Raw genomic sequence first — 24,813 nt, 5'->3', positions numbered from 1 at the left:
CCTGGATAACAGCATCTCTGTTTCTGTCTTGTTCTGTGCCGTGCTAAGTCGCTTCAGTCGTGTCCAACTCTCTGTGACCCCAGGAACAGTAGCCTGACCAGGTCCTCTGTCCATGGGATGCTCTAAGCAACAATACTAGAGTGGGCTGTGATTTCTTTCCCCAGGGGTTTTTCTCAACCCAGGAATCAAATGCCTATCTTTAAGTCTCCTGCATTGTCATGCAGGTTCTTTACCACTAGCTCCACTGAGAAATTTTGAATTATCTCCCACTGACTTCTTAATGACTGATGATTCATTCTTCTATTTACAACTCATCTCATGTATTTTATGCAAGCAGCGAGAAGAAATTAGATGAGTCTTCCATAATTGGGTTGGCAGTCTCCTGAACTAAATATCCAAGTTCACCTTAGATATTTTGTATAGTGGTTAATTTGGTATCAACTTGGCCGAGTCATAGTACTCAGTAGCTTGGTCAAACCAGTTTGGCTGTTTCTCTGAAGGTATCTTAAAGATGTGATTAAAATTTAATCACAGACTTTGAATAAAGTAAATTACCATTCATAACATGGGTGTACTTCATCCATTCTGTTGAAAGTTTTAAGAGAAAACACTGAACTCCTTCCAGGAAAAAGGAACTCTGTCTCTCAAGGCTTCCAAAGTAAAAACTGCAACACACACCCTTCCTGAATTTTCCAGACTGCCACCTGCCATGCAGGTTTCAGACCTACCAGTCCTCACAATCACATGAGCCAGATCCTTAAAACAAATCTCAATCTCTCTGTGTGTGTGTGTGTGTGTGTGTGTGTGTGTGGTGGGAAGATTGGGAACTGTGTATTTTCTGCTCATATTTGCTATGAACCTAAACCTGCTTTAAAACATAGAGTTCATATTCTAATGAAGTAATTTGAAGAATTATGTGTGTGATTTCTTAATCCATTCTCCACTATATTCTTCTTTATTTTAGAGTTAGGAAATCGCAGAGTGTATCTGGAGATATGACTTGCTAGTGAGGATTATGTTTCTATTTTCCCTTGAAGTTTGTATCCCCAGGAATGTTTAGTGGTAAGATAATTGCCTATGAAGATATCAAATTAAGAAAAACTAAGTTTTCATAACAACTGAATACTTATCTATACTACATTTCAAGATATTGTATAATTAATATGTGCGATCTTCACAAAGGGCCTTATTACTGGGTATGGTGGTAGTTTAATTGCTAAGTCATGTCTGACTCTTGTGACTCTATGGACTGTAGAATGCCAAGCCCTTCTGTCCATGGGATTCTCCAGGCAAGAATACTGGAGTGGGTTGCCATTTCCTTCTCCGGGAGATCTTCATAACTCACGAACTGAACCTGGATCTCCTGCACTGCAGGCAGATTCTTTACTAATGAGCTATGAGGGAAGACCATAGAAAGGAAGCTCATATACTGAGTATATGATTGTAGATATTTCGCAGATGAGATGGAAGCTACACAACACATAGTATGTCACTGAAGACCTCACATCTATCCCATTGTTATGACACAACTTAAATTCTTATTAGTCTGTCTCTAAATACTGTGCCATTTACAAAAATGTTATGCTACTTCTTAAATGCACAGGATATTTTATATAGAACTCTACACAATTTTATATAATACAGCAATACATAAAAAGAAGTAGAAAAAAATGGCAGAGGAGTAAGATGGGGAGGTTTCCAGCTTCCCCACAAATACACCAAAAACTCATCAAGATATTGAACGATGCTTACAAAGCAGCCTCTAAGAGACAGCAGAAGACCCCAGGCCTCCATGGTGGCAAGCTAAGCTCACTGGAATGAAGTGGGACAAAAGATAAGACATAAAAAATGAAAGGAAGAGATGGAGAATTTCAGGATGGCAGATTGTGCCTGAGACGGAAAAACTGACGTGGGAGCATTGAGTCCAAGATCCGAGACTGCTAGAGAACTCCTAACTGCACCCCCCCCCTTCCCATGGAAATTAAGGAAATTAATTACTGAGAAAATCCATGAAGGCCTAGAACTGTAAACAGAGCCTGGTATCACTGGGCTGCCAATGGCATAGTCTGCAGGACACCTTGCCCAATCAAGTGGCAAGACAAAAGCACAAACACAATATCAGCCACAGGATTCCCACAGACACTCCAAATTATACCACCTCACACAGCCTTCTCCATCAGGAAAGAAAATAAATAAATAAAACAACTCACTTCCTCCACTACAACACAGGCTCAAGTCACCCCTAACAAGAAATGAACACAAACCACGGAAACAACCTTTCCCACTGAGAGCAGAAGCCAAAAGGAAGAAGGGATACATCCCTAAAGTCTGGGAAAAGGAGACTTCAAATGGAGCAGAAAACACACGGAAATATAGGAGAAATGAAGAAACAAGGTAGAAACTCACAAGACCAAATAAACAAGGAGGAAATAAGCAAATTACCTGAAAAATAATTCAGAATAATGACAGTAAAGATGTTCCAAAGCCTCAAAAGTAGGATGTAGACTATGCAAGAAACAATTAACACAATTAATACAATTACCAAGGACATAGAAGAAATAAAGAATAAATAATGAAGAGAGATGAATAACACATTACTGAAATTAAAAATACTCTAGAAGGAACCAATAGTAGAGTAACTGAGGTATAAGAACAGATAAGTGAGGTAGAGGACAGAATGGCAGAAATAACTGTTGAAGAGAAAAATAAAGGAAAAAGAATGAGAAGAAACTTATGACAGTATTAAACTCACCAATGTTTGAGTTATAGGGGTCTCAGAAGAAGAACAGAAAAAGAAAGGCACTGAGAACATTTTTGAGGAGATGATAGTTGAAAACTTCCTCAACATGGGAAAGGAAATAGTCAATTAAGTCTAAGAAGCGCAGAGTCTAACACAGGATAAACCCCGGGAGAAAGATGCCGAGACACATACTAATCAAGCTAACATATTAAACACAAAGATTAAAAGCACAAGGTATAAAACACAATATTAAAAGCATCAAGGGAAAAGAAACAAGTAACACACAATGGAAAGCGCATACAAGTAACAGCAGATCTTTCTGCAAGCCAGCAGAAACTCTGCAAGCCAGAAGGTAATGTCAGGATATATTAAAATATTGAAAAGAAAAAAAAAATCTACCATCAAGTCTACTCTATCTAGTAAAGATCTCATTCAAAACTGATGGAGAAATGAAAAGCTTTACAGGAAAGCAAAATTTAAGAGAATTTAGGACCACCAATCCAGCATTACAACAAATACTATAGGGACTTATTTTATGTACGTTGTAAACAAAAGAGAATGGAAAGACCTACAAAAACAATTAAGAAAATATCAATAGAAACATATATATCAATAATTATTTTAAATGTAAATGAATTAAATTCTCCAACCAAAACGTATAGACTGGATGAATGGATACAAAACCAAAACCCATATATTTGCTGCCTACAAGAGACCCATTTCAGACCTAGAGACATATACAGATTGAAAGCAAAAGGATGGAAAATGATACCCATGCAAATGGAAATCAAAAGAGGCCAGAGTGGCAATTCTCATTTCAGATATAATACTCTTTAAAGTAAGAATATTGCCAGAGATAAAAAGGACTGTATATAATGATCAAGGGATCAATCTGAAAAGAAGACATAACAACTGTAAATATCTATGTATCCAACATAGAAGCACCTCCTTGCATGAGGCAAATACTAAGAGATATAATAATGGAGCTCGAGAAGAGCAACATAATAGTAGGTGGCTTTAACACCCTGCTTATACTAATGGACAGAGCATGAAAAACAGAAAATCAATTAGAAAACACAAACCTTAAATGAAACATTAGGCCATTTGGATTAATTGATATCTTCAGAATTTTCCATCCAAAAATGAAGAATACACTTTCTTCTCAAGTGCACATGGAACATTCATTCTCCATGATAGACCACAGCTTGGGCCACAAATCATGCCTCAGTAAATTTCAGGAAATTGAAATCGTACCAGGCAACTTCTCTGACCACAATGCTATGAGACTAGATATCAATTACAGGGAAAGAACTGCAAAAAACACAAAAACAAGGATAATAAGCAATACATTTCTAAATAATAAAGAAGTTATTGAAGAGATCAGAAGGGAAATCGAAAGATTCATAGAAAGAAATGACAACAAAAACACAATGACACAAAACCTATGGGATGCCGCAAAGCAGATCTAAGAGGGAAGTGTATAGCAATACAATCCTACTTGAAGGTACAAGAAAATTATAAAACGGAGAACCTAACTCTACACCTAAATCAGCTGGTAAAAGAACAACAGCAACAACAACAAAAAGCCAAAAACAGTAAATGGAAATAAATTACAAGGATCAGAGCAGAAATAAATGAAAAAGAAGTGAAGGGAGGCAGTCCTAAGGTGGCAGAGGAATAGGACGGGGAGACCACTTTCTCCCCAACAAATTCATTGAAAGAACATTTGAACGCTGAGCAAATTCCACAAAACAATTTCTGAATGCTGGCAGAGGACATCAGGCACCCAGAAAGGCAGCCCATTGTCTTCAAAAGAAGGTAGGAGAAAATATAAAAGATAAAAAGAGAGACAAAAGAGGTAGGGACTGAGATCTGTCCCAGGAAGGGAGTTTTAAAAAAGAAAGAAGTTTCCAAACACCAGGAAACACTCTCACCACAGGTCTGTGGCAAGTCTTGTAACCTCAGAGGGCAACAAAACCAGGGGGAAAAATAAATAAATAAATACTTAAAACCCACAGATTACATGCCAATGGCAACTCCCAATGGAGAAGCAGCCCAGAGGCTCGCATCTGCCATTAGCAAGCAGGGTCTGGACAGGGAGGCACCAGCTACATTGCATAGGGTAAGGCCTGGGCCTGAATGCCCTGAGGGCAATCTGAGGGAACTAAGGTGAGAAAGCAACCCAGACTGTGGGATAGCCAGAGAGAGACAGAAAAAGAGAGAGAAACTATCCCGTGAAAAGCCCTAACATAAGACTCTGCCAGGCCTGCTCACAGAACAGAGAACTAAGCAGAGCTAGTGGACTGGCCCATCCCCCGCCAGAGACAGGCAGGCGGGGGCAGCCAGAGTCAGAAGGAGGCAATAGTGGCCCCAGAGAGGCATCATCTACCAAACTGCCAGCAGGCTTTGTTGCTAACCAAGACTGCTTGGGATTCTGGATGGCCGACATCTAGCAGGGAGGGTCGCAGCCAGAGATCAGCTCCCCAGAAGAGACACCCGGCATACCTGAGAAGGCACATCCATTGTACACTCAGAAAACCAAGCAGCTGGGACGGGGGAGGTGATAAGATGCACCCCCTACCTGGGGGTGACTGTGCTCACCAAGGACCTGGTCACCTGAGCTGCTCGGACCTGGGAAGGGCACCAAACGCAGGCCCAACCAAGTCTGCGCCTTGTGGAGTACCCGAGAACCTGAACCTGAGTAACTTAGACCTGGGAAGTAAATGCAGTCCAGGGCCCACCTCAGATAGTTCCCGGCAGAGCAGCATAGAACCTGAGAAGTGTAGAATGAAAGCACACACGCAGTGAGCGGGGGCAAACCCAGGGCGGCTGAAACCCTGTGAGCACTTCCCATACACGCCAGTGGTATTTGTTTGCAGTGTTGCTCCCTCCTGACAGCACAACTGAACAAGTGAGCCTGAAAAAGTGACCACCATCACCCCCTTGTGTCAGGGCAGAAATAAGATGCTGAAGAGACCAGTAAACAGAAAAAGCTAAAATAAACAGAGGAATCCGCTTTAGAAGTGACAGGTGCAACACATTAAAACCCTGTAGTCAGCACCGACTACATAGGAAGGTGCCTATAGATCTTGAGAAGAAGTATAAGCCAGATCAAGGAACTATCTGAAAATGAATTGACCCCACATGTCCACAACAGTGCCAGAAAAATTCCTAGATATATTTTTACTATTATAATTTTTTAATTTAAAAATTTTTTAATATAAATTTATTCATTTTAATTGGAGGTTAATTACTTTAAATATTGTATTGGTTTTGCCATACATCAACATGAATCTGCCACAGGTATACACATGTTCCCCATCCTGATTCCCCCTCCCTCATCCCTCCCCATACCATCCCTCTGGGTCATCCCAGTGCACCACCCCCAAGCATCCTGTATCAGGCATCGAACCTGGACTGGCGATTTGTTTCATATATGATATTATACATGTTTCAATGCCATTCTCCCAAATCATCCCACCCTCTCCTCTCCCACAGAGTCCAAAAGACTGTTGGAATTTTTTAAAATTTTAAAGTCCTCTATTACTTCTTTAATTTTCATTTTTATAACCTACTATTTTTATAACCTTGCAAAAAAAAGACCATATTTTTAAAGAAAACTTCATATATATATTTTATAATTTTTTGACTTTGGTTTGTTTTTTTAATATCATATTTTTGAGAATCTAACCTCTACTCTAGATTTTTAATCTTTGCTTTTTGGTATTTGTTATCAATTTGTATCTATAAGAACCCAATAGTCAGTACCCATTTTTACTTGGAAGTGAGATTACTGGCTTGATTGCTATCTCCCCCTTTTGACTCTGCTTTTTCTCCACCAGGTAGTCTCTATCTCCCCTCTCCCCCTTCTATTCTCTACCCAACTCTGTGAATCTCTTTGTGTGTTCTGGACTATGGAGAACACATAGGGAACTGATTACTGGCTGAATCTGTCTCTCTCCTCTTGATTCCCCATTTTTGCCTCCTGGCCACATCAGTCTCCTTCCTCCCTCTTCTCTTCTCTGTGTAACTCCATGAACATCTCTGAGGGATCCAGGCTGTGGAGAGCACATAGGGAAGTGATTACTGGCTAACTTGCTCTCTCCCCTTTTGGTTCCCCATCTTCTCCTCCTGGTCACCTCTATTTCCCTCTTCCCTCTTCTCTTTTCCATGTAACTCTGTGAACCTCTCTGGGTGTCCCTCACTGTGGTGAATTTTTTCATCATTAACCTTTCTAGGTTAATTATCATTGGTGCTGTATAGATGGAGAAGTCTTGAGGCTACTGTAAGAATAAGACTGAAACCCAGAGGCAGGAGGCTTAAGTCCAAATCCTGAGAATACCAGAGAACTCCTGACTCCAGGGAACATTAATCAATAAGAGCTTATCAAAAGCCTCCATACCTACAATGAAAACAAGCACTACCCAAGAGCCAACAAGAACCAGAGCAAGACATACCATGAAAATTCTCCAGCAACACAAGAACATAGCCCTGAGCTTCAATATACAGGCTGCCCAATGTCACACCAAACCCACTGACATCTCAAAACCCACTACTGGACACTTCATTGCACTCCAGACAGAAGAAATCCAGCTCCACCCACCAGAACACTGACACAGCTTCCCTAACCAGGAAACTTTGACAAGCCACCTGTCCACCCCCACCCACAGTGAGGGACATCCACAATAAAGAGGAACCACAAACTGCCAGAGTAGGGAAAGGCCACCCCAAACACAGCAATATAAACAAATACTCAGCAGGTAAAGGAACAGGATAAATGCCCACCAAGCCAAACAAAAGAGGAAGAGATAGGGAATCTACCTGATAAAGATTTCAGAAAAATGATAGTGAAAATGATCCAAAATTTTGAAAACAAAATGGAGTTACAGATAAATAGACTAGAGACAAGGATTGAGAAGATGCAAGAAATAAAGACCTAGAAGAAATAAAAAAGAGTCAATATATAATGAATAATGCAATAAATGAGATCACAAACACTCTGGAGGGAACCAACAGTAGAATAATGGAGGCAGAAGATAGGATTAGTGAGGTAGAAGATAGAATGGTAGAAATGAATCAGAGAGGAAAAAACAAAAAAAGAATTAAAAGAAATAAGGACAACCTCAGAGAACTCTGGGACAGTGTTAAATGCCCCAAGAATCGAATCATCAGCGTCCCAGAAGAAGAAGGCAAAAAGAAAGACCATGAGAAAATACTTGAGGAAACAATATTTGAACACTTCCCTAAAATTGGTAAGGAAATAGTCACCCAGTCAAAGAAACCCAGAGAGTCCCAAACAGGATAAACCCAAGGCGAAACACCCCAAGACATATATTAATCAAATTAACAAAGATCAAACACAAAGAACAAATATTAAAAGCAGCAAAGGAAAAACGAATATAACACACAAGGGGATTCTCATCAGGAGAACAGCTGACCTTTCAATAGAAACTCTTTAGGCCAGAAGGGAATGGCAGGACATACTTAAAGTGATGAAAGAGAAAAACCTACAACACAGATTAGTGTACCCAGCAAGGATCTCATTCAAATATGACAAAAGCTTTACAGACAAGTAAAAACTGAGAGAATTCAGGACCACCAACAGAGCTCTCCAACAAATGCTAAAGGATCTTCTCTACACAAGAAACACAGAAAGGGTGTATAACCTCAAACCCAAAATAACAAAGTGAATGGCAACGGGATCATACGTATCAATAATTACCTTAAATATGAATGGGTTGAATGCCCCAACCAAAAAACAAAGACCAGTTGAATGGATATGAAAACAAGACCCCTATATATGTTGTCTACAAGAGACCCACCTCAAAACAAGGGACACATACAGACTGAAAGTGAAGGGCAGGGAAAGATATTTCATGCAAATGGAGACCAAAAGAAAGCAGGAGAAGCAATACTCATATCAGATAAAATAGACTTTAAAGTAAATGTTGTGAATAGAGACAAAGAAGGACACTACATAATGATCAAAGAATCAACCCAACAAGAAGATATAACAATTATATATGCACCCAACACAGGAGCACCACAATATGTAAGAAAATGCTAACAAGTATGAAAGGAGAAATTAACAATAGCACAATAATAATGGGGGACTTTAATACCCCACTCACACCTATGGGTAGATCCACTAAACAGAAAATTAACAAGGAAGCAGAAACTTTAAATAATACAATAGACTAGTTAGACCTAATTGATCTCTATAGGACATTTCACCCTAAAACAATGAATTTTACCTGTTTCTCAAGTGCACATGGAACCTTCTGCAGGATAGAGCACATCCTGGGCCATAAATCTAGCCTTGGTAAATTCAAAAAAGTTGAAATCATTCCAAGCATCTTTTCTGACCACAATGCAGTAAGACTGGATGTCAACTACAGGAAAAAGAAACTATTAAAAATACAAACATATGGAGGCTGAACAACCTAGATGTCCATCAGCAGACAAATGGATAAGAAAGTAGTGGTACATATACACAATGGAATATTACTCCGCCATTAAAAAGAATACATTTGTATCAGTTCTAATGAGGTGGATGAAACTGGAGCCTATTATTCAGAGTGAAGTAAGCCAGAAAGAAAAACACCAATACAGTATACTAACACATATATATGAAATTTAGAAAGATGGTAACAGTAACCTATATGCAAGAGAGCAAAAGAGACACAGATGTATAGAACAGTCTTTTGAACTCTATGGGAAAGTGCCAGGGTGGGATGATTTGGGAGAATTGCATTGAAACATGTATATTATCATATGTGAAATAGATTGCCAGTCCAGGTTTGATGCGTGAGACAGGGCACTTGGGGCTTATGCACTGGGATGACCCAGAGGAGTGGGAAGGGGAGGGAGGTGGGAGAGGTTTCAGGATGAGGAACACATGTATACCTATGGTGGGTCCATGTCAATTTATGGCAAAACCACTACAATATTGTAAGATAATTGGCCTCCAATTAAAATATATAAATTTATATTACAAAAAGAAAAAGAAGTGAAGGAAACAATAGTAAAGATTGATAACGAAAAGCAGGTTCTTTGAGAAGATAAAGAATCATTAGCCAGGCTCATCAAGAAAAAAAGGGTGAAAATAAAATCAACAGAATTAGGAATGAGAAAGGAGTGGTCACAACAGACAATGCAGAAATACAAAAGATCATAAGACTAATAAGAGCAACTGTATGCTAAGAAAATAGACAGCCTAGAGAAAATGGACAGATTTTTAGGAAAGTTCTACCTCCTTCAATTCAAGACTGAACCAGGAAGAAATAGTAATTATGAATAAGACAATTAGAAACACTGAAGTTTTGCCATACATTGACATGAAACCAATACAGTAAATAATAAATAAATAAATAAAGTAAAAATAAAAATTAAAAAAAAAAAGAAACGCTGAAGTTGAAACTGTGATCAATAATCTCCCCCAAGACAAAAGCCCAAGGCCAGACGGCTTCACAGGTGAATTCCATAAAACATTAAGACAAGAGCTAATACCTATCCTTCCAAACTTTATAAAACACTATAAAACTCTTAAAAGAACACATAGGCAGAATACTGTATGACATAAATAACCGCATGATCTTTCATGACTCACCTCCTAAAATAATGGAAATAAAACCCAAAATAAATAAGTGGGACCTAATTAAACTTATAAGATTTTTCACAGCAAAGGAATCTATAAACAAAGTGTAAAGACAACCCTCAGGATGGAACAAAATAAAAGCAAAGGAAACAATTGCTGAATTATTAATTTCAAAAATATGCAAGCAGCTCATACAACTCAATACCAGAAAAACAAACAAGCCCATCAGAAAGTGGGCAAAAGACTTAAACAGACATTTCTCGAAAGAAGACCTCTCAGTTCAGTTCAGTTCAGTCGTACAGTTGTGTCCTACTCTTTGTGATCCCATTAATTACAGCACTCCAGACCTCCCTGTCCATCACCAACTCCCGGAGTTCACTCAAACTGATGTCCATTGAGTCGGTGATGCCATCCAGCCATCTCATCCTCTGTTGTCCCCTTTTCCTCCTGCCCCCAATCCCTCCCAGCATCAGAGTCTTTTCCAATTGGTCAACACTTCGCCTGAGGTGGCCAAAGTACTGGAGTTTCAGCTTTAGCATCATTCCTTCCAGAGAAATCCCAGGATTGATCTCCTTCAGAATGGACTGGTTGTATCTCCTTGCAGTCCAAGGGACTCTCAAGAGTCTTCTCCAACACCACAGTTCAAAAGCATCAATAAACCCATGAACATCACTCATTATTAGAGACATGCTAATCAGAGCTACTATGAGATATCACCTCACACCAGACCAAATGGCCATAATCAAAAAATTCATAAAGAAGAAGTGTTGAAGAGGGTCTGGAGAAAGGGAACCTTTCTGTGCTTCTGGTGGGAATGTAAACTGACACAGCCACTATGGAAGATAGTATGGTCATTCCTTAAAATAAAACTAGGAATAAAACCACCCTATGACCTAGCAATACCACTACTAGGCATATACCCTGAAGAAATCAAAACTAAAAAGGAAACCTGTACCCCAGTGTTCATTGTAGCACTATATATGATAGACAATGCATGCAAACAACCTAGATATCCATCGACAGTTTAATAGACAAAGAAACGATGGTACCTATATACAATGGAATACTACTCAGTCATAAAAAGGAGTGCATTTGAGTCAGTTCTGATGAGGTGGAAGAACCTAGAGTCTATTATACAGAGCGAAGTAAGTCACAAAGAGAAAAATCTATATTGTATATTAATGTACTTATAAGCGTGGTACTGATGAACCTGTTCACAGAGCAGCAATGGAGATACAGACATAGAGAACAGGCTTATGGTCAAGGGTGGGGGAGAAGAGGAAGAGGGTGAGATGAATGGAGAGAGCAGCATGGATGCATATACACTAACATATGTAAACAGATACCAACAGGAATTTGCTGTATGACTCAGGGAACACAAAACCAGGGCTCTGTGATAACCTAGATGTGGTGGGAATGGGTGAGAGGTGGGAGGGAGATTCACGAGGGAGGGGATATACGTACAACTATGGTTACTTCATATGGAGAAGGCAATGGCACCTCACTCCGGTACTCTTGCCTGGAAAATCCCATGGACGGAGGAGCCTGGTGGGCTGCAGTCCATGGGGTCGCTAAGAGTCAGACACGACTGAGCAACTTCACTTTCTCTTTTCACCTTCATGCATTGGAGAAGGAAATGGCAACCCACTCCAGTGTTCTTGCCTGGAGAATCCCAGGGACGGGGGAGCCTGGTGGGCTGCCATCTATGGGGTCGCACAGAGTTGGACACGACTGAAGTGACTTAGCATGGTTACTTCATGTTGATGTATGACAGATTCAAACCAATATTGAAATGCAATCATCAATCACTTAAAACAAATAAATATTTTTTAAAAAGAGAATAAGCAGGAAGTTCTCCCCTAAAACTTTAAGAAGTGGCACAGTTCAGTTACTCATACAAGGTCAGCTGTCAGGTTTGCTGTTGATCAATCACTAACCAGTGTCTGACTCTGTGACCCCATGGACTGTAGCACGCCAGGCTCCTCTGTCCTCTACTGTCGCCTGAAGTCTTTCATGTCCATTCAGTCTATGATGCTATCTAACCCATCTCATCCTCTGCCGCCCCCTTCTTTTGTCTTCAATGTTTCTCAGCATCAGGGTCTTTTCCAATGAGTCAGCTCTTTGCATCAGGTGGCCAGAGTATTGGAGCTTCAGCTTCAGCATTATTCCTTCCAATGAATATTCAGGATTGATTTCCTTTACAATTGACTGGTTTGATCTTACACTTCAAAGACTCTCAAGAGTCTTTTCCAGCACTGCAGTTCAAAAGCACCGTCTCCTCAGTGCTCACCTTTCTTTATGGTGCAACTCTCAGATCCATCCATGACTACTGGAAAAACCATAGCTTTGACTGAATGGGCCTTGTCAGGAATCTGATGTCTCTGTTTCAGTACACTATCTCAATGACTGCAGCCATGAAATTAAAGCATGCTTGCTCCTTTAAAGAGGGTTATAACAAACCTAGACAGGTGTCAAGTTAGTAAATGGTACTTAGGAAGGACAGGGAAGCCTGGTATGCTGCAGTCCATGGGGTTGCAAAGAGTCAGACACGACTGAGTGACTGACCCACAACAACAACAACAACAACCACATATGAAGAAGACAGTGCAGGGAAGACAAGAAGCATAACTGAAACTGTGTAAAGTTCACTTTGTGAAACTGAACATTTTCAATTACCACACTTAGCTGTAAGTTTATTCCCACTGAGGACAAGTCTATTTGTTATCCCAACTGAAATATGCTATTCAAGTAGTTTGATGATCTTTTCTATCATGATGTGTATGTGTATGTTTTCCATACATCCAAGCAATTCTCCAACACAAGCTGAGTATCCTACAATTTAGTACATACTATTATCATCTACCTGGAACAGCTTCAGATCCCAGAGGTTAAGGGCTCAGTCCCGCAAACATGCCACCCTTCCCACTTCAGAAGCTGATGACAAATCCATGTGACCCTGCACTTCTGGTCTAATCACTAAGATTGGATGTAGCTACAACTTCGTCTTCAGGTTCAGTTGCTTTGCTAGTGTGGCCCCTGGAACTCAAAAGAAACTCACTGGATTAACTCATGACCAGCCAGATGGAAGGGAGGCCCAGGGCAAGGTGTGATAGAAGTTAATAGAAGACAGCAGGAAGCTACTAAGTGCAGAGCTTCCATGCTCTTCCAGGCCTCCACACCCCCAGTTCCTCTAAGCTATGAGTCCTGGAGGTTCTCAAACCAGCGCATCACTACATGGGCATAAATTATTTATTTATTCACCATTGCTAACTGATGAAACCTCCAGTCCCTTGCCCTTCGCTAGACATCAGGAGGGTAGGATCGTGGTTTTAACCATCTAGTCATATGGTTGATTCCCCAGGCAACTAGCCTCCATCATTAGAAGATTTCTAAAAGTCACTGTATTAACATAAGTGTTAACATATTAACATATTAACATAACAAAAGTGTTAACATATTAACATAACAAAAGACATTTGGAAATTCCAAGAGTTTCTGGAGTTCTGTGCCCAAAATGGGGATAAAGACCAACTATATCTTTTTTTATTGAAAAATCACAACATCACAAACCCTAACATTACTGCAAATTTGTTAGGATGGTACATATTGGCACTGTATCATATCAATGGCTGTATATTGAACAAAGAAAATTTCTATTTGTCTTTGCAAGAACTTGATTTCTTGTATTTCTTTTTTACCAAGTATTAGTGTTTGTGTTAGTATTAGTGTTAGGTTGTCTGCATTTGTTAAGATGTACAATCACTAATAACATTCTTTTTCCAGGCTTACAAATTCTTATTCTGCCAAAGTGCAAGGTTTAGGTCATAGTATAAGATCTTTTCACTGGAAAAATGGATATTTCCCTTTCCTGGAAGTGGAAAGTAACTATCTGTTGTCTTAAGCCTTTTATGTCATTGAACTGTCAGGAATAGAAATCGATATGAACACAGGCTGGGGACATTGAACTCAGCCACCAAACGGCCATTTTCTATTGCTACATGATGTGGACAGGAAACTATATTTGGATAAGGATATTCTCTGAGGCTTCTCCCTTGCACACTATTCCATGTTCCTATTAAGGTTAATAGAAGACAGCAGGAACCGATTAAGTGTGAGATCCCTCTAGATTCTGACCACTTGGAAATGAAGTTTACGTTAACCCCACAAGGTAAGGGACATGGACTTTTCCATTGCCAGCTGAAGACAAGACAGATATACTATCAGGTGTATAAAAATGAATTTATAATTTCAACAGAGTCTACTTTTGAGTCTGCTTTGAGGATTGTTTCATTGTGCTTTCTAGTTTGACTCTTATAAACATACTTGTAAATTTTTAACCACATTTTCCTCTTTGACTTTATGGTTTTAAAGAAAAATCATTCCCTTTTTCAAAATACAAGACACCTGTGTGGAGTTGTGACTAAATTGAAAAGGTAATAATGTCACCAAATATAAATAAGGTGACTCTTGGAAGTTTTAACTTCAGTCGATAGAAAGAGAACAAAGGAATCTTCATTTTAGGAGACAGATTTAATATTGTTATGTAGAAGCATCATTGTTGTTATTGTGGTGGACAATGGTGAACTACACTGATTATTCACTGGTGTTGCCAAGCACCACATCCACCTTCTACACACTGCTATTCCCTCTTAGAGGTTAGCGCTTATAAACTGTTTCAGATTCTTTTGGTTTTCAGGTTTTCCCTGAGTTTTGCCCATAGATTGGAGTGGGAAATCAGAAACCAGAAGATTTCTCCAGCTCTACCAGTGAGGCAGTTGCCCACAGTAGTTAGAGACAGAAATCTGGTGAGAGATCTCCACGTGGAGATGTGGTGATTCAGAGGGAAAATCCTGTTAGATTCCTGCTTGCCTGTTCCTCTTCTTCTCTAGACCCAGAAAGTGAAAGTGAGTGAAGTTGCTCAATCGTGTCCGACTCTTTGCCACCCCATGGACTGTAGCCTACCAGGCTCCTCTGTCCATGGGATTTTCCAGGCAATAGTATTGGAGTGGATTGCCATTTCCTAGACCCAAAACTAACTGCAAAACCGTATCTCCAACAACAGAGGGGTGGTTGGAAGCTGAAGGTACATCCAGGAGCAGTAGAACCTTGTGTTTCTGGATCTAGCACAAGTTTCCCAACCTGGTAAATCTTTATTGTGATTTGGACTTTTTGCACTGTGCAGTGTCCTTTGTTTCTCTGTGTGCTTGGTCGTGAGCTTATTCTCTCAGTTCTCTCAGACTCCTTGCAACCTCATGGACAGTAGCCTGCCAGGCTCCTCTGTCCATGGAATTCTTCACGCAAGAGTACTGCAGTGGATTGGCATGCCCTCCTCCAGGGGATTTTCCCGAGCCAGGGATCCAACCTGCATCTCCTGTGTCTCCTGCATTGCAGGTGGATTCTTCACCTGCTGAGTCATTTGTTCCATTCAGTTCAGTTCAGCCGCTCATTCATGTCCAACTGTTTGCGACCCCATGCATCAAATTTATGGTCATAAATTTCCTTCCAAGGAGTAAGCATCTTTTAGTTTCATGGCTGCAATCACCATCTGCAGTGATTTTGGAGCCCAAAATGTTCTTGTTAAATCTCAATTCTGTCTTACCTCATAATACTCTGTCTTACTCCCCACGTCTCACCCTGTCTCTTTCTCCTCCAAGCCTGGCCAATTGCAGTGCATAAATCAGGTTTAGTTTCCTAGGTCACTCTGATTAGGTGTGCTCCTTGTGTAAGGACAGAATAAAGTTAAGTCAGTTGAAGGACCCTTTCTTTAATAGACAATTTCACACTGTACATGCTTATAAATATGACTCATGTTTGGTGGAAACTGCTATAGCATCTTATGTTGAAATATATACACTCCTCTTTCCTTTTGTGCTTTTACATTTACTTTGTTATCTGCAAAAGTTTTGTGCTTTTCTATATGTCTAAACCTGTATAGTACATTTCATAGAACACCATTCCTGTTTTCATTATACTCCACCTTTTGACATCTTACTACCAGTTGTTAAGTGGAATGTTTGAACACTCACCTACTTCTCAGTGGTCAGTGTTTTTATTCCACTCATCTCTTCCTTCTCCTACCAGGATTTGGTTACATTCTTTCTACTTTGCAGAATATTTAATTCATACAAATATAAGTCTATCCATGCCCCATTTCTTATTTCAGTCTCAGCTCTGGAAAAAAATATACAAAATGTTTAACATCATGACATTGCCTATTTCCCACATCATCTTTTGAAATGTATATTAAAGCAAAAAGAGTCTCAGAATCTTCAAGGCTCCTTCCTTCCTTGTCCACAGAATAATTAAAACAAACAAACAAACAACAACAACAAAAAAACACCTTCTTTAGAGGCTGAACAGTGCTATCTGGTGGAATAAGCTTCATTTTGTTGTTCAGTCACTTTTGTACCACTATTTGCAACCCCTTGGACAGCACCTCACCAGGCTTTCTTGTCTCTCACTATCTCTAGGAGTTTGCTCAAATTCATATCCATTGGGTCAATGATGCCATCCAACCATCTCATCCTCTGTCAACCCCTTCTCCTCCTTTCCTCAATCTTTCCCAACATCAAGGTCTTTTCCAATGAGTTAGCTCTTCACATCAGGTGGTCCAAGTATTGGAGTTTCAGCTTCAGCATCAGTCCTTCCAATGAATATACAGGGTGGATTTCCTTTAGGATTGACTGGTTTCATTTCATCGCCCTCCAAGAACTCTCAGGAGAACACCACTGTTTGAAAGCATCAATTCTTTGGTGCACAGCCTCCTTTATGATCCACCTCTCACATCTGTACATGATTACTGGAAAAACCATAGCTTGAATATACAGGCCTTTTTTGGCAAAGTGATGCTTTTTAAAATTCTATCTACATTTGTCATAGTTTTTCTTCCAAGGAGCAGCTTTTTTTTTCTTTTTAATTTTGAGGCTGCAGTAACTCTTGTCAGTGATTTTTGAGTCCTCAAAAATGAAATCTGTCTCTATTTCCATTGTTTCCCCATCTATTTCTCATGAAGTGACGGGACTGGATGCCATAATCTCAGCTTTTTCATGCTGAGCTTTAAGCCAGCCTTTTCACTCTATTTTTTCACCTTCATCAAGAGATTCTTCAGTTCATCTTGGCTCTCTGCACAGAGCTGGTGTCATCGGCACATCTGAGGTTGTTAATATTTATCTGGCAATCTTGATTTCAGTTTGTGAGTCATCCATCCCAGCATTGCACATGATGTACTCCACATAAAGTTAAACAACAGGATAACAATATACAGCCTTGATGTACTTCTATCCCAATTTGGAACTGAGTCATTGTTCTATGTCTGGTTCTAACTATTGCTTCTTGACCTGTGTACAGGTTTCCAAGGTGGTCTGGAATGCTTGTCTCCTGAATTTTCCACAGTTTGTTGTGATCCACAAAGTCAAAGGCTTTAGTGTAGTCAATGAAGGAGAAGTATATGTTTCTCTGGAATTCCCTTGCTTTATCTATGATGCAACAGATGTTGGCAATTTGATCTCTGGTTCTTCTGCCTTTTCTAAATCCAGCTTATAGATCTGGAAGTCTCCGTTCAGTTCACATACTTTTGAAGCTTAGCTTGAAAAGTTTTGAGCATTATATTGACAATATGTGAAATGAACATAATTATATGATAGTTTGAATATTCTATGGCATTGTCCTTCTTTGAGATTAGAAAGAAAACTGACCTTTTCCAGCCCTGGGGCCTCTGCTGAGTTTTCAAAATTAGATGGCATATTGAGTGCAGCACTTTATTGCCATTATCTTTTAGGATTTGAAATAGCACAGCTGGAACCGCATCAACTCCACTGGCTTTGTTTGTAGTAATGCTTCCTAAGGCCCACTTGACTTCACACTCCAGGATTTCTGGCTCTAGGTGAGTGTCACACCATCATGGTTATCTGGTTCATTAAAACTTTTTTTTTTATAGTTTTTTTTTTTAAAAACTATATTTTATTTTACAATACTGTATTGGTTTTGCCATACATCAACATGAATCCGCCACGGGTGTACACGTGTTCCCAATCCTGAACCCCCCTTCCACTTCCCTCCGCATACCATCTCTCTGGGTCATCCCAGTGCACCAGCCCCAAGCATCCTGTATCCTGCATTGAACCTAGACTTGTGGTTCGTTTCTTATATGATATTATACATGTTTCAATGCCATTCTCCAAATCATCCCACCCTCTCCGTCTCCCATAGAATCCAAAAGACTGTTCTATACATCTGTGTCTCTTTTGCTGTCTCGCATACAGGGTTATCATTACCATCTTTCTAAATTCCATATATATGTGTTAGTATACTGTATTGGTATTTTTCTTTCTGGCTTACTTCACTCTGTATAATAGGCTCCAGTTTCCTCCACCTCATTAGAATGGATTCAAATGTATTCTTTTTAATGGCTGAGTAATACTCCATTGTGTATATGTACCACAGCTTTCTGATCCATTCATCGGCTGATGGACAACTAGGTTGCTTCCATGTTCTGGCTGTTATAAACAGTGCTGTGATGAACATTGGGGTACACGTGTCTCTTTCAATTCTGGTTTCCTCGGTGTGTATGCCCAGCGGTGGGATTGCTGGGTCATAAGGCAGTTCTATGTCCAGTTTTTTAAGGAATCTCCACACTGTTCTCCATAGTGTCTGTACTAGTTTGCATCCCCACCAACAGTGTAAGAGGGTTCCCTTTTCTCCACACCCTCTCCAGCATTTATTGCTTGTAGACTTTTGGATCGCAGCCATTCTGACTGGTGTGAAATGGTACCTCATTGTGGTTTTGATTTGCATTTCTCTGATAATGAGTGATGTTGAGCATCTTTTCATGTGTTTGTTAGCCATCCGTATGTCTTCTTTGGAGAAATGTCTATTTAGTTCTTTGGCCCATTTTTTGATTGGGTCATTTATTTTTCTGGAGTTGAGCTGCATAAGTTGCTTGTATATTTTTGAGATTAGTTGTTTGTCAGTTGCTTCATTTGCTATTATTTTCTCCCATTCCAAAGGCTGTCTTTTCACCTTACTTATAGTTTCCTTTGTTGTGCAGAAGCTTTTAATTTTAATTAGATCCCATTTGTTTATTTTTGCTTTTATTTCCAGTATTCTGGGAGGTGGGTCATAGAGGATCCTGCTGTGATTTAACTTTACATTTTATTGTGAAAATGGTAATTTTTAAAGCAATGTTAAACATAGAAATAGCTAAACACCTAAAGTTAATCTTAATGTGATTGATAATTTTTTTTAACACACATGTATGCCTGTGTAACTACTACCCAGGACTAAATTGAGTAAATGTCCAACACATCCTCAGATTTCCTTGTGTCTCTTCCCATTCTGTACCACATGTTACCTCGTAGGCACCACCTTCATGACGAGGTTTTCAACCTTTCGAAAGCCTACCAATGAAATTATAAGATATGTACTTAGTGAGTGTGTTTGATTTTTTTCCATTTACAAGAGTTGTGAGATTATCCCAAATCACTGTCTATCATTTTCTAAATTAGTGTGTATTAATCAGTCATATGACAATGCTACAAATGTTTTATCCATTTTCTCAATGTTCATGGGAACAATTGCATTTTTGCCATTTATGAATAAAGCTGCAATGAACAATTCTGTATGTGTCTTTTTAAGGGATGCACTCCAGATCCTCTGGTGAGGGAGAGGTTAAGGGGAGAAACTTCCAGGTGCAAAATAGATGAGTCATAAACATGAAATATTCAGTGCAGAGCATTTAGTCAATAATTATGCAATTTTTAAAATCTTGCTAGATTGTAACTAGACTTACTGTGGCAATTATTTTGAAATGGACAGAAACATGGAATCACTACACTGTGTAACAGAAAGTAACAGAATGTTGTAGGCCAACTGTACTTAAAAGAACAAACAAATACTTTGAAAAATAAATCTCATTTGTGATTACGGTAGGCTAGGCCTGGAGATAGGGGAACTGGATGAAGCCAGTCAAAAGGTACCAACTTCCTGCTGTGAGATAGATTAGTACTAAGAATGTAGTGTACAACATGATTAATATGACTAATTCTGCTGTATCTTAAGTATGAAAGTTAATAGGATGGTAAGTCCTGAGTTCTCATCACAAATTCATTTTTCTTTACTTTTATATCTGTATGAGATGATGGATATTCACAAACCTTATTGTTGTAATCATTTCAGGATATATGTAAATTACATCATTAGGCCATACACCTGAAACTTATGCAGTGCTTTATGTCAATTATATGTTAACAACATTAGGAAATTGATAATCATAAAACCCATACATAAATAGCATGTAAATGAAGGGATTGTGCTATAATTTATATGATTGTTTTTAAGCTCTACTATAATTTTTTTTTTAATTTATTCACTTTCCCCAGTCCATGAAAATATGGATGACCCAAATGGCTGGTAAAAACTTCACCTACTCTCTTGAAATATATTATTGAAAGTTAGTATCTGATATATGGCTTTGGAGCTAGTCCATATTAGCCACAGAAAGTTGTGCACATAGATAGCAGGTGATGAATACAATAACTTATTGTGAAACTACCAACAGAAACAAGTTAGGGACATTTCAAAACTTTGAACTTTGATATTTACTAAATGGCACTAATTAACTAGCTTCATTGTAATGCATAAATTCAGTCACACTAGGTAACTGCAAATGAAGCAGATTTTTGAACCCTAAACAGTGCAACTGGAGTATTTGCGTGAATGTACCATTGGGAAAATCTAACATGTTGTTGTTAATCAATGTCCTTCTCACCTTGTGGTTTTACACTGCTCATGGACAGGGTAAGTTGAAACAGATGTGAACACTCAGCCTTCCTCCTAAATGTAACTATCTACTTTCCTTTGTGTGTATTTTTGATTGAATAAACTGGTTGAAATAGTCTGCACCGTGAGATAACCATAAGAATAACTTAATGGAAAAATGATCAGACATTCACCTAAAAGGGGAAAACAAAATGAATACTTTTCTATGTCATCTGAGTTCCACAGTGCAAAAAGGTACTCTATGTAGATTATGGGGTCATGTGAATATGCTCATGAAAATGTGAATAGAAAATGAGTCCCAGAAAAGTAGATTATAATGCCAGAATGTTTAGGAAGAGTCTTACTTGTAATATGAGAAAGCTTTGGAGAACAATGGTTATTTTTATACTTTTACATATGGTGATTTTTACAGGTTCAAATCTCATTTTAAATATATTCAGTTGACTGTATCGTGATTATAGCTTAATAAATCTATTAAAGGTCATTAACATCACTGTTAGTTTTTAAAAACCAGCTTAGGTACAATATATATTTTCCTTTTACAAAATGTGAAATACAGTCTTAATTTCCAGTGTAGTGTCAATATATTTAGAATTCTTTTCAGAGAGAAATGTAAATGTTGACAACCTTAAAAAAAACTTGTCACTTTTATTTTTAAACTTATAAGTTGTTTTCATTAGTTATCTATTTTTTACACTCCCCATTTCATCCCTCTACTCTTGGGCCCCCTTGTATCTATACATCCATTCTCTATGCCTGTATCTCTATTTTTGCTTTGCAATAAGTTCATCCGTAGCATTTTTCTAGATTCCATATATAAACAATATTATACAATATTTATTTTTCTCTTTCTGACTTGCTTCACTCTATATGACAGTCTCTAGGTCTGTCCATGTCTCTGCAAATTGCACAATTTCATCGCTTTTTATAGCTGAGTAATATTTCATTGTGTATATGTACCACTTCTTCTGCATCTATTCTTCTGTTGATGGACATTTAGGTTGATTCCATGTCCTGGCTATTGTGGATAAAATAGATAACTAAGGAGAACTTACTGTGTATCATAGGCAGCTCCACTCAGTGCTCTCTGGTGACCTAAATGGGAAAGAAATCCAAGAAAAGGGGATATATATATATATATATATATTCATATAACAGATTCAGATTCGCTTTGATGTACAGCAGAAGCTAACCCAATATTTTAAAGCAACTCCAATAAAAATGAAAAGCAAAAATCAACTTATATACATGTATTAATATAAGTAATTAAGTCATATTGAAAACAAAGATTTTACTCCCAAATATAAAACTTCTATGTTTTTCGTTATGCTATTTTTGTCTTTCATTTTCTTAATAATCCATTTATCTTCAAGTTTTTGTAAATGAAAACTCTAACGAGTTTTATGATCCCTCGTGACATTCAAGATGTGAATAGAATATGCATCACTCTGCATTATTCATCTCATAATTTGTTGCATGCTATTTTAGTCCATTTGGTAATTTTCTTCATGAACAACATTTGCAGCACAATAAAGCTCCCTGTCTAGTCCTTAGTGTTACAATTAAAAGCAGCTCGGGCCCCAGATCACTTATAAGAAAGGCTGCATCACCATTATTCTTGCTGAGGAGCAGGCAGACATGAATTGTTTCTCCTGATTCTCAGGTACATGAATGATGGTTTATTAATCAGCTAGAATAAGATTACTGGAGAAGGCAATGGCACCCCACTCCAGTACTCTTGCCTGGAAAATCCCATGGGCAGATGAGCCTGGTAGGCTGCAGTCCATGGGATCGCTAAGAGTCGGACATGACTGAGCGACTTCACTTTCACTTTGCACTTTTCATGCATTGGAGAAGGAAATGGCAACCCACTCCATTGTTCTTGCCTGGAGAATCCCAGGGATGGGGGAGCCTGGTGGGCTGCCGTCTATGGGGTCACACAGAGTCGAACACAACTGAAGTGACTTAGCAGCAGCAGCAGCAGAATAAGACTACAGGCATATTTCCAAACAAGAGGAGAAAGAGTACACAATATGAAAGAGAAATGTGAAACTTTGACAGATCTTCACCAGATATTCCAGTGCAACCCTTCTCTTCTTATTAACAACTGAACTCTTTCCAAAAGTGGTCTTAAAGCTAAATGTTTGAATATTTAAGCAAAGTTTTTCTTCCATAATTTATGGGTGCACTTATGAAATTTTTAGCATGCAAAATAATTGTAATATCAGATTCAAGCCATTAAGTAAAACTCACATCAACTAACACCTATTGTAGATACCTGCATGCCTGCGTGCTAAGTCGCTTCAGTTATGTCTGATTTTTTGCCTCCCCATCGGCTGTAGCCCACCAGGCTTCTCTGTCCGTGGGATTTTCCAGGCAACAATACTGGAGTGGGTTGCCATGCCTGCCTCCAGGGGATCATCCAAACCCAAGGATCAAACCTGCCTGTACTATGTCTCCTGCATTGGCAGGCGGGGTCCTTCTTTACCACTAGCACCAAGTGGGATGCCCATTATATTAGATACATAGTCCTAATTAACAAATTTTCCAGAAAACATTGGCTTAAGATAATACACCTCCATATTCTTAGAGCTCCTGTGGGTCAAGAATAAAGAAAGGGCTTCTCTGGCTAGTTATGTATCACTCTGTTTGGGAGGCAACTGGGTAATGGCCTGGGCCGCTGTTACCTGGACACTCAGCTGGGCTGGAGGCGTTGCTTCCAAGTTGGCTCACTCTCTTGGCTTTTGGGGGAGGCCTCAGCACCTGACCACGTGGTCATCTGCGCAGGTTACTTGAGAGATATCTAGCTTTCCTCAGGGCCAGTGACAGCAGACAGGGAGGAGGAAGCCGCCACACCAGGTATGAGTTTGTCACACTGTCACGTCAGTCATGTGTAATCATGAGAAATGGTCACTAAGTCCTGGACACTCAGAGGACTTAGGCTCTAGTATTTGGAGAGAGGAGTGTGGAAGGCGCTGTGGACTTTCCTAAAACCATCACATATAGAAAAATGTCAGGTCAACTGAACAGAGTATTTTCTGGGGATGCTTCCTTTACTTCTCAACTTCTTTCCTGCCTCTTTTGTAACAATACTCTTTTTTCTAACAGTATATCATAAAATTTTGGCAAACTTAAACCAGTTATTACAGGAAAGAAAACTGTAACTTTATAAAACAGGTCAATGACCTTAATAGCAATTGCAAGCATAAATCTAAAATGATTTTTTGAACCACAAATTCTTTTAAAATGAGAGTGTTAACAGTATTAAACAGATTTCAATCTACATAAGAATTATACTAAAGATATTTAAACTTGTTTAAGAGGATTTATGAAAATGGTGCTGTGTGCTTAGTCCCTCAATCATGTCCAACTCTTTGCGACCCTTTGGACTATAGCCCTCCAGGCTCCTCTGTCCATGGAATTCTCCAGGCAAGATTACTGGAGTGGGTTGCCACTTCCTTCTGCAAGGGAATATGATTGACCCAGGGATTAAACCTGCATCTCCCTTGTTTTCTGCATTACAGGTAGATTCCTTACCCACTGAGCCATAGGGAAAGCCTATGAAAATGGCAGATCAACCCAAATGTATTTATATCACAGCAAAGTTATCCCACAAGGGACCTTGTAAAGTTCTTGTAGACAAGATGAGGAAATTGGCCAGTTAAATAGCTTATCAGATATTCATAATTTCATTAAATAA

General features: G+C 39.0%; 1 protein-coding gene across 1 annotated transcript in view; it reads left to right on the top strand.

The window, feature by feature from the left end:
• The first annotated feature begins 4,769 nt into the window (after positions 1 to 4,769).
• Positions 4,770 to 24,813, top strand: part of LOC128061749 (complement factor H-like) — an 80,302-nt gene continuing 60,258 nt past the window's right edge. The window contains exons 1-2 of the mRNA XM_052654125.1: positions 4,770 to 4,862; positions 14,418 to 14,505. Coding sequence (XP_052510085.1) covers positions 4,770 to 4,862; positions 14,418 to 14,505 — 181 coding nt within the window. The remainder of the gene's footprint in view (positions 4,863 to 14,417; positions 14,506 to 24,813) is intronic.

The sequence above is a fragment of the Budorcas taxicolor genome, chromosome 16 (genome assembly GCF_023091745.1).
Source record: "Budorcas taxicolor isolate Tak-1 chromosome 16, Takin1.1, whole genome shotgun sequence".
Taxonomy (NCBI): domain Eukaryota; kingdom Metazoa; phylum Chordata; class Mammalia; order Artiodactyla; family Bovidae; genus Budorcas; species Budorcas taxicolor.
Note: the sequence above shows the minus strand (reverse complement) of the source record. Positions and strands in the feature narration are given on the sequence as shown.